This window comes from Hylobates moloch, unplaced genomic scaffold, assembly GCF_009828535.3.
Source record: "Hylobates moloch isolate HMO894 unplaced genomic scaffold, HMol_V3 SCAFFOLD_5, whole genome shotgun sequence".
Taxonomy (NCBI): domain Eukaryota; kingdom Metazoa; phylum Chordata; class Mammalia; order Primates; family Hylobatidae; genus Hylobates; species Hylobates moloch.
The window spans coordinates 92,633,392-92,650,277 of record NW_026652280.1 but is presented as its reverse complement, the minus strand read 5'-3'; the positions used below and the strand labels follow the sequence as shown (position 1 = coordinate 92,650,277).

Here is a 16,886-nt window from a genome sequence, read left to right as displayed (position 1 = left end):
TGATGTCCAAGTACCAGTTTTCAGACTCATGCTAGGTAGGCTATACGGGGAAGGTGCAGAAAAACAGATCCCAGGCCTTGCAGCTGGGGATCCTGATCCAATAGGCTTCTGATGGGAAAGTTGAATCTGGATTTTTAGCACAGCCTGCAGGTAATTTTGGACAGGCAGGGACTGGCCTTCTGTGTCAGTTAGGGATGATTTTGGTTGCAAGTAACAGAGACTGACCAACAATGGTTTAAACAAAGAGGGATTTATTTTATTTACAAGAATTCTGGAGAAGGATGGCGGCTGGCATTGGCTTGTTGAAATAACGATAGGGTCAATGACTCTGTGATTCTCTTGGCCTTTTTCTCATGGTAGCAAAGTGGCTGCTGTGGCTCCAGGCATCACACTCTCAATCAAGGTAGGAAGAAGAGGCCCAGGGAGGTGTTAGCCATGCCTGTGTCTTTTATTGGAAAAGCATAAGCTTTCCCAGAAGCCCATGTAGACTTCCTCTTCAATTTCATTGGCCACACCTGATCACATATAGCCATCCTAAGCTGCAAAGGAGACTGTAACAGTGAGAATTTGGATTTATAACCTCCGCAGTTGGAGTGGCTGGAGGTACAGAGTTGGGACGACCCCTGAAGAGTGAACCAAGGTCGTCTGCACAGCTGCCCTGGAAGGCGTGGTGCTTGAGGTCCCTTCTACTTCTGGGGCTTCATGGAATGACTTGTTGGCTCCATGGAGCACCTCTGGGGACCACTGGCTGAAGCCCCAGGCATTCCCTTGGAAACCCCTCGTCCATCTGAGACCCTCTGTCTTGCTTCTCTTCACATGTCTGAACAACACATGGACCCGACGGCTGCTTCTTTGGGGAAGTGGTGATCTTTATTTTAGGGATTGTGCATCTTCAGCGTAACCCTCACCTGGCAGACATTAAACAGTGTAACCACATTCTCAGCACACCAGTCACATTCAGGAGCCTCTTGGAGCTTGACTTATACACACGCACACAGGCGGAATATCTGCATTTACAGCCCTGTGCTGGCAGCACACACAGGAAAAGCACGACTTCAGTCACCCTCAAACCACCCAGTTATGAGTAAGACCAGAACAATCCCTTTCCTCCGACAGTCCCACGTTTGCTTCCAAGAATCAAAGAGCATGTCAGTGGCAGCTATTTGTGGCAGTTTTGGGGAAGTGAAAGGAGATGCTATTCCGTCACTGCTCTGTCACCTTAGATGATGGGTTTAGGAAGCCAGAGGCAGGGATTTCAGGGGAAAAGAAACAGGCCTGGTTTATTCTCTAATTCTTTAAAAATGGGATAGGAGCAAAAGGTTAATGGATCTCACACAGGAAAGGCCTTCTGAAGAAGAAAAATGGGTGAATTCACTGGAGTTGGCCCAGCTAGGGGTTGGGTCTCAGGTAACAGAGGCCGGGGATTCAGACTCAAAGGGGCCAGTCCATAAAGGTGGCAGTGGGGTCTTCAAACCACTGTTTCTATTCCAGAAGCCTACTGAAAATCATTGTATATTTGCTTTCCATAAAACTGTAGGAAAAAGTAAAAAAAAAAATTTTTTTTTTTTTGGCTAGAATTGCATCGTAACAGTGTGGTCACACTGGTAAGAAATGCAGATTGGCAATCACATACATCTCTGATTAAAACAACACCCACATAACCAACACAATTTGCTAGGCCAAAGTCTTCACGGGGAGTCCCTGGGAGTGGGAGTCTGGGGTGGGGTGGATAATGAAGAACACCTGGGGTTGCAGAGGTGGGGTGGGAATCCCTGGGGCATCAGTCCACGGGAGGTGGGGGCCAGCGATGGCTTCAGCGGTGATATTTCTAATATACATCAGCTCTGGGCACTCTCGCCCTGCTGCTCACAGCATGGTCCTCACACCAGCAGCCTCCGTCTCACCTGGGAGCTTGTTAGAAATGCAGGATCTCCCAGATCTACTGAATTAGAAGCTGTATTAACAAGATCCCCAGTGATTTTTATGCACAATCAAGTTTGTGAGGCACTGCTGCAGCCTTCTGAGTGCAGGAATGCGGCAGCCCTGGCTAGGTGTGGTTAGAAGGCCTGGACGGGGGAGGCTGTGCGGAGGGGATGATGAAAGCATGGGTGAGGGGAGAAGACCCTAAACAGCTGTCTTTGTTAGTCCCCTCCTACCTGGCCGGGATGCCAGCAACAAGGCCACCTGCAGTCTGCCCTGCCCTTCCTCCCCTCAGTGGCTTTGGAGGCAGGTGTCCTTGAAGATAAGCTCTGCTGGCTGCAGGTAAAACCACAGGTGGGGGAGTTCTCTGAGACCTAGGAGCTGGGGTGTGCGGAGAAGCGGGGCCCTGGGGAGCCTCAGGGATTCCTGGTGGGAAGGCCTGGGCAGAACAGAAGGCTCGTCAAGCCAGAGGGCCGCCTCTGCCTCCTCAATTCTGCCAGAGAAACCTCCTGTGCTGGACTCTGAACCCCCTGCAGGGAGGGGCGCAGGTTTTCCCTCTTGGAGCAGGAAGGCTGGGTGCTTGGAAGGAAAAGCCTAGGAGCTTAGGGGCCCCAGCCTCCCAGGGAGAGCCAGGCCCTCTGGGGTGACACATTTCTACAGAAGCAGGTGGGAACATCACAGACGTCCCAGGTCCTGGGGCCCGGGGCTGCCAGGTGCAGAAGGGCTGGAGGAGGCTGTCCAGGCCAGGGTGGGCGGTGGCCTGAGCCCGGCAGCTGGCCCTACAGCGCTCTCTCTTCGCTGGTCAGTGTGGCAATTCTCCGCAGGTTTTCCCTGACTTTAATAAACTCAGGGGCGTGATCCTCTTCCTTCTCTGGTGGTTTTTCCAGCTGAAGGAGGGAGAAGCAGAGGGTGAAGTGGGTGGAGCTAGGGGGATTCCTACTCTGAAAACCTATGGAGTTTGGACCAAGGGCCCACTCAGTGGGGAGACAGAACCAACCTGGGGATGAGTTTTGCTACCAGCCTGGTAGCTGGGGCACAGAGCATGAGACTGAGTTCTCCTTGTGAAGCCTGGTTCAAATCACTCACCCCCTCTGGGCCTCAGGTTCCCCCTCTCTAAAATGGGAGTGCCACCTGGCTCGCAAGACAGTTATAAGAATGAAATCAGAATCAGCGTGCAGTACACTGGGCCAGTGAAGAAGCTGAGGTTCAGGGAAGCCACTCGCCCTAAGGACCTAGCAAAGTGAATGGCAGAGGGAGGACTCAGGCCAGGAGTGGACTCTTAGTCCAGTGCTCTGTCTGCTGATCCTCTTCCCTCTTACTGGCTGTGGCCACAGCAGAGCTCCTCCCTGGAGGACAGCCCTGGAGGATGTGTGGTCCTGGCTGGGTGCCCATCACCCACCTGGTTCAGCCTCTGTTGCCGTCTCAGCAGCTCCTGCTCAAAGGGGCACTGCAGCCGCTTGGCTTCCAGCTCCTCCTTCTTCTTCTTGATGAGCTGGTTCCGCCGGCGGTGCTCTAGGACACGCTGCAGCTCTGGCTTGCTGTCCACACCAAGGCCCCTGGGGTGGGAAGGGGGGAGCTGTCAGGAGACCATCACCTTCCCGCTTCCCCCAGCCTCAGGGCTGCTTCCTGCGGTGACACCAACCCCCACTATTATCTTGTGCAATCCTCCCTGTAGCCTTGGAGGTGGACCCATTACTGTCCCATTTTACAGGGACAGAAACTGAGGCTCCTAGGGCCGAAGATACCAGTCCAAGTCATAGCTACAGATAGGCCACATGAGGATTTGAACCCAGGCCTGTCTGACTGCAGAGACCAAGTTTTGTTATTTCTGGTTATTAGGATACTTTCCTAAAGGTAGAATTGCTGGGTCAGGCTCTTTAAAAAGATTTGAGGTACATATATCTATCCGTGCCAGAGAAAGTTTATCCAGTGTATCCTCCTATGAACAGTGTACAAGAGCATCTATTTCTCCCTACCATCACCAGCCAATCTTTTTATATTTGAGAATCTGGTAGGCAAGAAATAATATCTGCTTTTCATTTGTTTCCTTATTAGTCACATGGAACAACATTTGATATGTTTACCAGCCATTTGCATTTCTTCTTTTGTGAATTAACTGTATTATCAATATTATTTTTACAGACAAGGACTTGCTCTGTTGCCCAGGCTGGAGTGCAGTGGTGCAATCATAGCTCACTGCAGCCTTGAACTCCTGGGATCAAGTGATCCTCCTGCCTCGGCCTCCCAAAGTGTTGGGATTACAGATGTGAGCCACCATGTCTGGCTGTACTGTATTACTTTTTATTCATTTTTTCCTTGTCGATTTTAAGAGATCTGGGCCAGGCACGGTGGCTCATGCCTGTAATCCCAGCACTTTGGGAGGCCGAGGAGGGCAGATCACGAGGTCAGGAGACCGAGACCATCTTGGCTAACACACACACAGTGAAACCCTGTCTTCTACTAAAAATACAAAAAAATTAGCCAGGTGTGGTGGCAGGCACCTGTAGTCCCAGCTACTTGGGAGGCTGAGGCAGGAGAATGGCGTGAACCCGGGAGGTGGAGCTTGCAGTGAGCTGAGATCGCGCCACTGCACTCCAGCCTGGGCGACAGAGCGAGACTACATCTCAAAAAAAAAAAAGAAAAAAACAAGAGATCTGAAAATATATTTTTTTGTATATGTGAGTTTTAAAAATAAAATTTATTTATATTACAAATTCTCTGATTTGTCTTTAAGTTTTGTCTTTGATTGTGGTGATTTTTTTGATATTAAAGGGATGAGTCTAAAAACCATTCAGAGAAAATGCTCATATTATAATACTAACTGAAAACAAAAACAAAAGCGACTCAGTGTACAAAATGATAACTCTTAGGATATTGGTCACACAACTGAAAACAAGAATAGAAATCACAACCGGCTCTAATACCAGAATCGGCCAGCAGAGGGCGCTCTGAAAGCACCGCTGCGTTCATGCTGTTACTGGTTAGCAGGAGTATTTCCCAGTCCTCCTAGGGGAGGCTCAGCCTTCCTCTTCTCCAATTCACATCCCATCAATTGCCCCATCCCACCCTTGCCACCTCCCAGATGCCCCTCTGGCTCGTCTCTGTCATTGCACACCGCGGCCTTCCACGGAAAAGCCAGCCACCATCCTGGGCCTCTGTAACATTCCTGCCCACTTTGGTATCGTGAGCTCCCCCATCCCACCTCACCAGACGGGCCCAGCACACCCTGTGCCCCTGCTGTAGACCTTTCCTTAGTCCATCCTTCTGCCCTGGCCTGCACCACACAATCGATGCCCCAGGCATAGTGAGTGACTCCTGTTTCCTGTTCATTTACATATGAGGTTCCCTCTGCCATCCAGCACCCACCTCCGGCCTGGCTAACTCCAGTCCCCCTTCAGGTCATAGCTGAGGCAGCACCGCTCCTGTGAAGTCATTTTAGACCCCTCTCGGGTTCCTCCTCTGGGGTCTCAGGCCTATTTACGCCCTCATCAATGCACCCATCCTACTGCCTGGCTATGCACCCGTCCCTGTCTGTGAGGACAGGAACTGGGTCCCATTCATTCTCGTATCCCCAGGTCTGGGCTCAGTGCCCAGCACATAGTAGGTACTCAGTAAATGTATCTGGAGTGTGGGCATGAAATGGGTGGCTGGGCAAGAGAACAGGGCTTTTTGGGTCCCTCTGGTTTCCAGGGACCCACTGGGGACGGGGTCTTTACTGGTTTTGCTGGTGATCATGTGGGGCACCCTCAGCCTTCCTCAGTCTCCGGGAGCTCCAGGATGAGAGCCAGCTCTGCTTTCCTCCACGGTCACCTTCCCCATCCCCCACAGGCCCAGGTGCTTGCGGGGCCCAGGCAGCAGGGCTTCATCCCTACCTTCTGTGGTTCATGAGCAGCTCCCGGTGGAGCTCCTGGTGACTCCGAGAGGCCTTCACGGGGTTCAGCAGCTTCTTGGGCTTGATGAGCTCCGGATTCCACTCTCTGTATTCTGGCCGGGCCATCAGGCCCCCGATGTCTGCCCGCTCCCTCTGGATCTCCGAGTACAAGGCAGCTGTAGAGATGGGCAGAGGAGTAGCTCAGAGGTGAGCCTATAATCTCACCCTGCCCCATGGGGCACAGTTGAAGGGCAAGGTTTTCACGTCAGATGGACCTTGGCCACCTGCTACTGCGCACACCTGGGCAAACTACCTGACTTTCTGAGCCTTAGTTTCTTCACTTATAAAATGGAAATCATAGTGGAACGCATGCACAGGGCTGTCAGAATTGGAGATGATGTTTGCGATGTGTCTGGAGCATAGAAGTAAAATGACAATGGGTCACAAAATACGGGTTGACACATGCATACTTTTTGGCCTGACTTTGCAAACAACAGTTTTCTCCCACTATAAAAGGAATTATGTTTGAGTTTCTGTTTTTCAATGAGCTCGTAACAGAAAAGGAAAATATATTTAAAAAGAGTAATATGTACTTGTTAAAAACAATTTGGATAAATGCAGTGATAAAAAGAAAGTATTACCCTTATTTTCTAACTCTATCCACAGTTCCAAATTCTGTTGTGGAACTCTTCAGCTTTTCATTTTCTTCACATCAAAGAGGAGAGTATGAAATTCAGAGACTGCTGTGTCCCTAATAGCAAAGGGATGGTTGTCAAATGTTTGGCTACTCAATGGCCCCACTTCTACCACAGAGGTTTGAAATCTGTCAGTTTACTTAAAATTCAGACACAAGAGCTCCCTGTTCTACAAACTGGCTCCTTATCCTTGAAATGCCCAAAAGCAAGTACAGCAAAGAGAGAGAGAGAGAGAGAGAGAGAAAGAGACTGACTTAAAAAAAAAAAAGGCCTCAAAGGTATAGACACTGCCTGGCCATTAGCTGCTTATAGGAATTTCAGTGAACATTTAGACTTTAGCTCTGCTCTCTTCATGAGTCTAGCTTTGCGGAGGTTGAGCTCCTATTATATGTCAGGCCCTGACAGTTGGCAGTGTCTGGTCTGGTATGCAGTAGGCGATCAATACACATTTGTTGGTAATTGCCAATGCAACTTTTGAAGTTTTCTTTGGTCTTGGGGAACCAGTGCCCGGCGGCATATGATTTTCATGTGGCAACTGAGGGAGTGTTTCCCACTTCAAACACCAGGCTTCAGCCCCCGCTTGAGGGCCACCATGTTGCCTGTGGACAGACTGTCATTTCCTCCCCCACACTGGGAAGGGGATGAGAACCATTCTCTGCCCGAACGCAGTTTCATGGATGAACAGGGATGTGTGAAAACCTGAAAGTAGCAAACAGCTTGTTGGGGTCAGAAATTACAGAGAGGGGGGTTTGACGGGGTGCACATTGCAAGGTGACATGTCAGGAATCTAGGCATCAAACAGGAGACTGTATTTTGCAACGGTGGCCACCAGACCCGTGTTTGGCATTTCTGTGATGACCCATCACGGGCTGCTGTTAGGAGGAGCAAGTAAGACAACATATGTAAAGGTGCTGTGTAACCTGGAAAAAGTGTTAATTATTATAAGGTATTTTGGATGTAGCCAGGTGAAGTGTCAGAGGATAGACATGTTAATTTTTTTTCTCGAATTCATATTCTCAGAACCATTTCTAAAATGAGAATTCTTATTAACTTCCCTTTTTTTTCTTATCTTTTTCATAAGGCTGTTTGCTTTCAGGTTATATCCTTCCTAATTTTTGGTCCTTAAAAAGTGATCATAATAGTATTTAGAGTTACTTTAAAATGGGCACTCAACAAAATACCTAGTTGGCTGTATCAGCTCCCCTTACTGTTTTTAGTGTGGATATTTTCTTGTCTGTGGGATCAAGCTCTCTGGGTGCTTATGCATTAGAACACCTGGATTCAGATTGGAGCTTTGAGATCTTCTCTCTTTTGCTGCCTATTCCTATTGTCAAGTGTCGCCCATCCTTTGACTGAGTAATTCTCAGCTACGCTCTTTCCTTCCCGTGACCTCAGCTCTCTTCCTATTCAGCTCATGCCACACTTTAATAACTACTTTGGCTCCCCAGCTATTCACCTGTTCTTAGTCTCTCTGTGCCCCCCAAATCTTCCAGAGCTGCTTGCTTTTCATCAGCCACACCGTCCTTAAAAGAACTCACTGTATGTTGCCAAAGTGATAAGGTAGGAAATAGAATAAGTTGGATAACTTTAGGAAAGGAGATGGCAGCCTTAGTATTTATATAGATAAAGCCATGCACCCAGAATTCCCACATGGATGAACAGAAATGCATTTGGAACTGAGAGAGTTCAAGAATGTGGCCAGATACAAAATAAGCACACAAAATCAAGAGCTCCTGAGTAATGGGAATGACCACTGAGAAAGTGCATAATAATAAAAATAGTCATGCATTCCACACATGTTCAAGTTCCTGTGATTTTCCTGGCACCGTGGTAGACACTGGACACACAGAGGAGAACTAAACAAGTGAGGTCCCGGCGCTCACAGAACCCACACTCTGCTAGGGAGGCCAACAGTCAGCACACACGCAAGCCAATGAAACGAAAGACCACAAACGGCTCCAGGCTCCCATAGAGACTAAGGAGGGACCCGCTGTCAGCCAGGTATGGCGAGGGCCTCTCTGAGGAGGCAACATTAAGATCTGACAGTTGAGAATGAGGAAGGAGGCCATTTGGGGCCTAAGGAACAGCATGTGTGACTCATGTACCTTGAACAAGCTGGGTCTGTTCAGGGAACAAAAAGGCATAGTGTGCTGGGAGTGGTGTGAGCTGAGTGACTGGGAGAGTGCCTGGAGTGAGGGTGGATGGGTGGGTTCAAGTCAGGGAAAGGCGCGCCTGATTCAGTTTTAAAAAGGTCATTCTCGCTGCTGTGTGGGGAAACTGTCAGAGGCCTTGGGATGTTTTATGACTTTGGTTTCCTTCACTTCCAGTGGGTGGTCTCTGTCTCTCTCTTCCGTTAAATTCCAGGGGAAAAATCTGTGATTGACCTGGCTGAGACCTTCGCCCTATACATAAGTTGCCGGCCACCCAGTGGGTTGGCTGCCCTAGGGCCAGACAGTTGGACTCAGTCGCACAGGGTTGCCCTTGGAAGAGGGGCCCTGTTTGGTTGGACCTTCTGTTGTTGCTGTCTTGAAATTCCAAATGCATTTTGAACAAGTGGCCCTCCTTGTTTATTTTGCACGGGGCCCTGTCAATTATGAAGCCAGTCTTGCACCCCAGGTCCAATCTGTGGTCAGCCCTGGCTCAATGATTTGCTCCAGGCCTTTAAAAAAAATTAATTAAATCAGCAGTGAGCTGTGGATGACGGTGTTTCCCTGAGGCCAGGCTGGTGTGGTGGGTGAGGCAGGAACCCTGAGGGATGTGGCTGGTGCCTTAGCTCAGAGCTGCAGGGGAAAAACCACTGCCTTTGCCACTCAGGGTGCTGAACCCCAGCAAACAACCCCTGTGAGATCCACATATACACCTATGAGGGGTGGGGTGAGGAGGGCTGCTGGGGACCCCCAGGACTTAGAAAGCTGAGCCAGCCTTTCTGCCTTTTATTTAACCGAGGTCTCTGGGCGGAAGAACCTCATGTAGGTCCTGTTATAAAAGAGACTACTCAACAAAGCACAGGTGCCAGGCCAAGAAAATCTAGGCTGTCTTGGGCGGTCAGCTGGGCCTCCTGAGGCAGAGGAGTGGGGTTGTTCCCAAGGCTGCTGGGCGTGCCGAGAGATCTAAGACTCTGGGGTCCATCCGGGGAGTGGCCGTGGAGGGGCTAAGAGGGGAAGTGGGCGTTAGACATGTCCTCTCTGGAAAGAAAAAGGTGAACACCCAGGAGAAGAGCTAGCAGGCAGAGGGAGGAGCAGGCCAATCATGAAGAAGAAAGGTAAGTGGCTTGTTTGTATTCTTCATGGCTGTTAAAGAAATGCAGGAGGAAGCAGTAGCATAAGGAGGCCGAAGCCATTCAGACTTGGATTCGAATGTCAGCTCTGTCCATGCCTCCCTACCCTCTGGAGCTGGAGCCTGGAAACTACAGCCTTTGGACAAAATCCCGCAGCCCTGGGACACACTATGCCCGCTTATTGTCTATGGCTGTTTCCCACTGAGCAGCAGAGTTGAGATGGGACAGCTGCTTTTGATCTGGTGTTTCCTCCTCTGCAAAATGAGCATTACATTAGAATCCTTCTCCATGAAGTTGTGGTATCATAAACGAGGTGATACTTGCAAGGTGCTTGGCAAATGCCTCTTACAGAGTTGAGCGCTTGGTGCTGGCTACCAGGGCTGCCACATACAACAGGCTGGTTGGGTACCTCACAACAAGTCCTCAACTCCTATAGATTAAACTGTGAATGGTGCCCCTGGAATGGCAGTGTGACCACCCTGTTAGCTGCTATTAACAATCACTATTAATAAATCCCATTCCTAGTCCTAGATGGAGCCTTCTCATCCTCAGAAACCGCACTGGTTAAATCAGTGGATCTTAACCTTGGCTGCATATTGGCGTCACCACAGGAAGTTTCAAAAATTCCAATGCCTGAGTCCCACCACAGGGATTCTGATTTAATTGGCTTGGGGGGCGGCTTGGCTTTGGGGATTTTTAAGAGCTCCCTAGGTGGTTCCTAGAGTCAGCCAACTTTGCAAACCGTGGAGTTAAAAAACCCAAAACACAAACTTATTTTCTTCGGCCCTGAAGGATCTCAGCTGACTGTAGTTGGCCTGGTTATTGTTAGCAAGTCTGATTAAGGTCACAGTTCTTAGCAGCTGTGTGATCTTGGGATCGTCTCTAACCTCTGGGATGCTCCTCTGTAGCATTGTGATGCTGTGAAGATTGGATGAGCTAAAGAGCTGGGCATGGGGTGGAGGCCACCAGTAGGCGACAGCTATTGAGTGTCTTGCATGACTATAGGATGGCAAATAATTCTCAATATGCGGACTATGGGACTGATGTTGTTTTTCCTGGGGTGGGGATAATAAGAGGTCTGAGGAAAGATTGGGAACCCCTTGCTTGGTTCCTCCCTGGTTCTGTTGGTGACCCACGGGGTCCCAGAGCTCCTTGCCACAGCTTCACAGGACGTTGGCCCCACACCAGGCAAGGCTCAGCAAAGATCACTGCTGCTCCCAGGGAGAGCGCACCGGGCCACTGGGGCATGCATGGCTAATGCAGGGTGGCAGATCTGAAACCAAACGCTGGTGCCCCCAGCCACAGGAGACAGTAAGGAGAGACAGAAGGAGAGCTGCACTGATAGAGTCTCGGGGCCCAGTTCATCTTGACAATAGCCATGGAACCCCAGGCTGTCTAAGGCTTCAGTGTCCCCTCCACTTGCCTCTCCACTGTTCTGGTGGTCATGTTTCTGTCTTTGATGGCATCAGTTGTAACAAATGACACATAAGCCAGTAAAGCAATGGTTAAAGCAGATGTTTTAGTGGAGACAGACTGGGTTTGATTCATGGTGGCAACCGTTCCCAGCTGTGTTACTTTGGGCAAGTAGCTTAACCTCTCTGAGCCTCTATACAGCAAGGATAACAGCCTATTCATGGAGCAGTTTGGAGGGTGAAGTGATACAATGGCACGATGTGCTTAGCCCAGCGCCTGGCAGAGTGATGCTCACCGAAGACAGACTATGGTACTTCTGTCCTGAAGAAACCCTGTGGTCACCACTCGAATTTGTTCTGGATCTCTAAATCACCCTCGGAGGCAGCCAGTGGTACCCTGCTTTATAGATGAGAAAACCAAGGCTCAGAGAGGCCAAGCTACTTGTCTCAAGATACACAGAGAGTAAGCAGCAAAGCCAGGACCTTGGATGCCAAATTCAGTGCTCTTTCTACCTCTCCACTGTCTTCAAGGTGCAAAATGTCTTTTAGTTGACAAAGCAGGGTTACGTCCCTTTTCTCTCTCTAGATAGTCAAGAAACCCCAGTGAAGAGGCTGTGTGAGCCCATTTTATAGATAAGAACATGGAGGCCTGCTAACTTGAGGACTCCTAGCCTATGTGAAATGCAAACTCTCACTGGGGAGCCCCAGCCTGGCCCCAGCAGCTTTGGGCTTAAGCTAGAGTCCACAGGCCTGTCTGGCCTCAGGCTGGTCTCTGTTTAGGAGAGGACCAGCTGGTGGCCTTCCCTCCTCTGCCCCCACTTCCTCATTACTGTTCAAGCTGCTGGGTTCAGAACACATTCAGAAGCCTCTTGGTTCAGCATTTAATGGGATGGCAGGGCAGAGGAGAAGAGAGTCTTTCAAAATAACGACTGGCAAAGGAAAAAGAGGCATTCAGTAAAAGTGACAAGCATGGTCACTGGATTTCCTGACCCTTCTGGCTTTTTTCCTCTCCATGGGGAAAGTGCCTATTTGTATTTCACTGGCCAGCAGCCAAAGAACAGTTTATCTGGGAGCCACCTCCAGATCTCCCAGCAGCCTCTGGTCGATGCTCGGAAGCCCCCAGCAGAGCTGCTTGTCCATTTGGATGCAATGACTCAAGGCTGACTTCCTGAACATTTTGCCTTGGGTCTGTTGCAACTTCCTACCTCGGGAGGATAATGTTGGGTGGACATTTAGGATTTTGAACCAATTAAATAGCAGAGTTCAGGGCTAGACATGGAGGGTCCTTAGCAAGGTTAGTAGACAGCATTGTGCGGTTGATCTGGAACAAGCATCGGCAGACCTGGAATCCCTGCTGGCTCATGAGTGGCATGATGTCAGCCACTTTCCCTGGCAGATGCCTCTGCAGGGAAAATTCCAGCAGGTACTCACCACCAACAGAACTAAGAGGGCCACTCAGGATCTAAGCCACCCAGAGATGCAGGCGTGGGGGCTGCCTTGAAGCTCAAAGCTACTTGGGTTTGGTAGCAGTTTCGAAAAGTGACACACCCAATCCTACAGCTCTTGATTTCTGGCCCAATCTCAGACTTGCCTTGTATTGCAAAGTCCTAAAGCCAAATTCACCAGAAAGGCAGGCCCTTCGCACGTTAACCTGCACGCACTATGTGCCATGCACTGTGCTAAGCACCTAGCAGCCGTATCTCATGAAATATGAAATTCTTACGACAGACTGAAGAGGTGGGTACTGTCATTATCCTCTTTTTACAGTCAAGGAAAATGAAGTTCAGGGAAGTCTTCTGATTTCCCCAAATCACATAGCCGGTGAAAGAAAGAGCTTTAATCTGAGCCAAGCTCTGAGGCTGAAATCTGTGTTCTGTCTGTTGTGCCGAGAATTAAACCCCCATACTTTGTGATAATTTGACTTAGGTGAGGCTATATCATGCATTAATTCAGATTCACCTGAGGATGCAGCAGAAAAAGATCAACAGGAATGCAGGGCTATGCCTGGGGGCTCGCTTCTTTGTCTCCTACCATTTTCTGAAACCCAGGGTGCCTGGAGGCATCTCCCATATCATTTTACGGATGCTGGGACGTAGCCCAGGTACCTAAACTCAAAGCACTCAGGTCCACTGACAGCCCACTTCAGTGCACGGGGTCTGCCCTCCTTCCCTTCCACCTCCTCCCGAACAGCACCGCACTCGACAGCAGGTGAAACAGAACAGAGATGGTCTTACTTCTCAGGTCGAGTCCTTGGGAAGGGAAGTCAGGAGCGTGTTGCTGGGTTCCTCACTCCACCGGGAAGTCCCAGACTAGCAAGGAGGGCTGCCTCTAGAGGGCGGTTCTTAAACCCCTGGGAACGGGAGGCTGCTGAAATGTGCCAGCAAGTGAGACAGCCTTTGCATTCCTGTTTATTCTGGTATCAATAAAAAGGAACTGTTACTATAGTAACAGATATTTCACTTGGTGCACGGCCACTTCCACGATGCGGAACATCATGTCCAAGCCACACGCTTGAGAGGCACAAATAAATACCCATTTTGTCAGATTGATGAGGAATAAGAAACACGCCAAGCTTTGTTCTGAGCAAGGCGGCTCACGTAAAGGAATTTCCCTTGTTTCTTACGGGAGGGTCAGGCAAGAGTGGATTCCAGCACTTCCCCATGGGAGGGGAAGCCAAGCTTCCTGAGGCAGTGATGTGGATTCTTCAGGAGAAAATGGCTCTGGGGGGAAAAGGGTGGGGTGTAAAGGGAGGGGAAACTGCTCAGCATTGGGTCAGTTCTTAATTATCCACGAATGGGTCAGAAACTCTGTACACAGCGTTTTCCTGATACCCTGAATGTCATCGGAACTTCACAGAGGAGCCAACACAACAGAAGAGCGTGGGAGTGGGGATGCACCATGTCTGGGTCTCAGCAGGCTCATGTGTTGGCCCTGGCTCCAGCACCAGCCGCTTCAGCAGCCACTCAGTGTCTCTGTGTCTTGGTTTCTGTGTTTGTCTAATGTGGAGCATACCAGGGTGGTTGGGAGATGACATGGATGAGATGACATTAGTGAAGCACATAGTCAAAGCTCAGCATATAGGACTTTTCTCCAAGACAGACCTGGACTCTATGTGATCTGAGGCCAGAGCCCAGCATGGTGCATTTTGCCTGGCAGAATATGTGTTCCATAAGTAGTGGCTCAATGAATGAACGTGTGAAATGTAAAATATAAAAGTAGGCCGGGCACGGTGGCTCACGCCTGTAATCCCAGCACTTTGGGAGGCCGAGGCAGGCAGATCATTTGAGGTCAGAAGTTTGAGACCAGCCTGGCCAACATGTAAAACCCTGTCTCTACTAAAAATACAAAAATTAGCCAGAGGTGGTGGCACACACCTGTAATCCCAGCTACCTGGGAGGCTAAGGCAGGAGAATCGCTTGAACTTGGGAGGCAGAGTTTGCAGTGAGCCAAGATTGGGCCACTGCACTCCAACCTGGGTGACAGAGCAAGACTGTCTCAAAAAAACCCCAACAAACAAACAAACAAACAAACAAACAAACAAACAAAAAAACCCAAGAAAAGTAAAAAATGTACGTAGATCCTTAAGGCCAGCCTGGATGCTTATAGATAATGGAGGCATTCTCCTAATTTCAGAATCAGCTTTCATTTGAAAAGCTGGAAGTGTTTTCTATCGTTTAGTGTCATCCTAGTCCCCCAGTGAGGAAGCTGGGGTCTACCAGTTAGACCAGGCCTCCACCCCAACTTTACTTTCTCATGGAATCTTGGTTGGCTAGAAGGTGATGAGGCCTAGGACATGCATCACAGGTGAATGGAGGCATTAACAAGGCAACCTTGTGTCTTCTTTGGCCTATAGTATTTGTTCATTTAACAAACACTTATTTAGTTCCTACTGTGTTCCTGGCACTGTTTTAAGTGCTGGGGGTACCATGTGAATGACACAGGTAATATCCCTGCCGTCAGGGAACCTACCTTCAAGGCAGACACACAGTAAAGAAGGAGACATTCGGGATGACGTCAGGCAGTGAGGAATGCCGTGATGAATGCAAGGCTGGGTGAGATGAAAGGGGGTGGTGTTTTAGGGTAGCAGAATCACAAGGAGTCAGTTGTGTGAAGTCTGTACACATGGCAGAGTCTTCATGGGGTGGGAAGAGCCAGTGGAAAGGCCCAGGCTGGGTGGATCCTGGTGTGATGTAAAGGCAGGCTGGGTGCCATCTTGGGAGTGAGGGAGGTGGGAGACAGGGGTGGAGTGGGAGGGACAGGGCAGGCATGTCCAGGGAGCCTTGGCCACGCTGACCATTCTCGAGCCACTTAAACTTAGAGGGTCCCAAATTCTTGGGTATAAAACAATTTTCTGGAAACAATGTGTGGTCCTTTTTGTTTCTTCTTCCCCAATTCTGCATTTCTTGAGGCATTTTGAATGGTAGCCCCCTCAGCCTCCCACCCTGCTCTGCCTTAACTTCCCCAAACTCTCCTGGTAGAAGAGGACAGCTAGATTCTTGTCAAACCACTCTTTGCTGACCCTGGTTCCTTGCACACATCGTCCTGCTCTGCAAAGAAGTATTTTGAATATTTCCTAGGGTCTTTGGTGGCTCAGATGAACCAATCCCAGTGCCTTCCAACAGTTGGAGAGTAAGAAGGATCCTGGAGCGGGGGAACTTCTGACAGCTCCTGCTCATCCCCGGAGAAGACAGAAGCCCATCACCTGGTACACTCCAGAGGAACACGCACCTGACAGCCAGGGAGAACTAGGCAGTAGTCCTCGGATGTTGGGCGTCATTTTCCCTGGGCAGTTGGGAGTCACTGTGCTTCTCCCACAAAAACTCTTCTCACAGTCCAACTTGTATACAAACCCATCAGACTGCTAGCCCCAGGGCAGGTACCTACCTATCTTCCCATCCCGGTACTTGAGGGGCCCAGTTATTGAGGGGCTCCATAACTATTGTTAACCTGAAGACACCGAAAACCTTGACAGTGCTGAGCTTGTTACAGCACCATCTTGCTGTGTGTCCATGTGCAGGTGCAACTGTAAGTGAGATCAGCGGCCAACAACCACCCTTTCCCAGGCCACACTCCATCAGTAAGAGACTATGCTACACCCCAAGACGAGATGCAGCCAATAAACATGTCTATGTATTGACCTGAAAAAGATGTCTTCTACATATTCAACGAAAAATCATATGTAGTAGGATCCCTTTTTTTTTTTCAAGATAAGAGAGTTGGTATATACATAAAGAACCAGTGTGGAGGTGAATACACTAATCTGTTAGCAGAGGTCAACTCTAGATCAGTGTATCTCAAATATTATTACTAGATGTCATTTGAAATGAGTGCTAAAAATGCTCTTGCCTAGATCCTCAGAACCTCTGAGGGAGGAACCTAGGAATCTGGATTTTTGTGTGTGTGTGTGACAGAGTGTTACTCTGTTACCCAGGCTGAGTGCAGTGGTGCCATAACGGCTCACTGCAGCCTTGACCTCCTGGGATCAAGCAAGCCTCCCACCTCAGTCTCCCAAGTAGTTGAGACTACAGACACATGCCACCACACCCGGCTAATTTTTTATTTTTTTAGAAATGAGATCTCACTATGTTGCCCAGGCTGGTCTTGAACTCTTGGCCTCAAGTGTTCCTCCCGCTTCAGCCTCCCAAAGTGCTAAGATCACAGGCATTAAGCCACCATGGAATCTGGATTTTTAACATACCCCTCTGGGGGTT

General features: G+C 49.4%; 1 protein-coding gene across 1 annotated transcript; it reads right to left on the bottom strand.

Annotated features, from left to right (window-relative positions):
- Positions 1-231: 231 nt before the first annotated feature.
- FAM107A (family with sequence similarity 107 member A) lies at positions 232-15,952 on the bottom strand. The gene is made up of 5 exons (XM_058439715.1): positions 15,904-15,952; positions 8,412-8,504; positions 5,793-5,967; positions 3,320-3,476; positions 232-2,807 (listed from the first exon to the last, which is right to left on the bottom strand). The coding sequence occupies exons 1-5, from the start codon at positions 15,950-15,952 to the stop codon at positions 2,700-2,702; spliced, it is 582 nt and encodes a 193-aa protein (XP_058295698.1). The 3' UTR covers positions 232-2,699.
- Between the last annotated feature and the right edge of the window lie 934 nt (positions 15,953-16,886).

Excerpts from the sequence above, each read along its gene's own strand:
- FAM107A (XM_058439715.1), bottom strand. The coding sequence starts at position 15,952 with ATGACGCCCAACATCCGAGGACTACTGCCTAGTTCTCCCTGGCTGTCA. Across the intron at positions 8,505-15,903 it reads TAGTTCTCCCTGGCTGTCAG|AGAGGCCCTCGCCATACCTG; the intron begins GTGCGTGTTCCT and ends TTGCCTCCTCAG. Across the intron at positions 2,808-3,319 it reads GGCAACAGAGGCTGAACCAG|CTGGAAAAACCACCAGAGAA; the intron begins GTGGGTGATGGG and ends TCCCTCCTTCAG.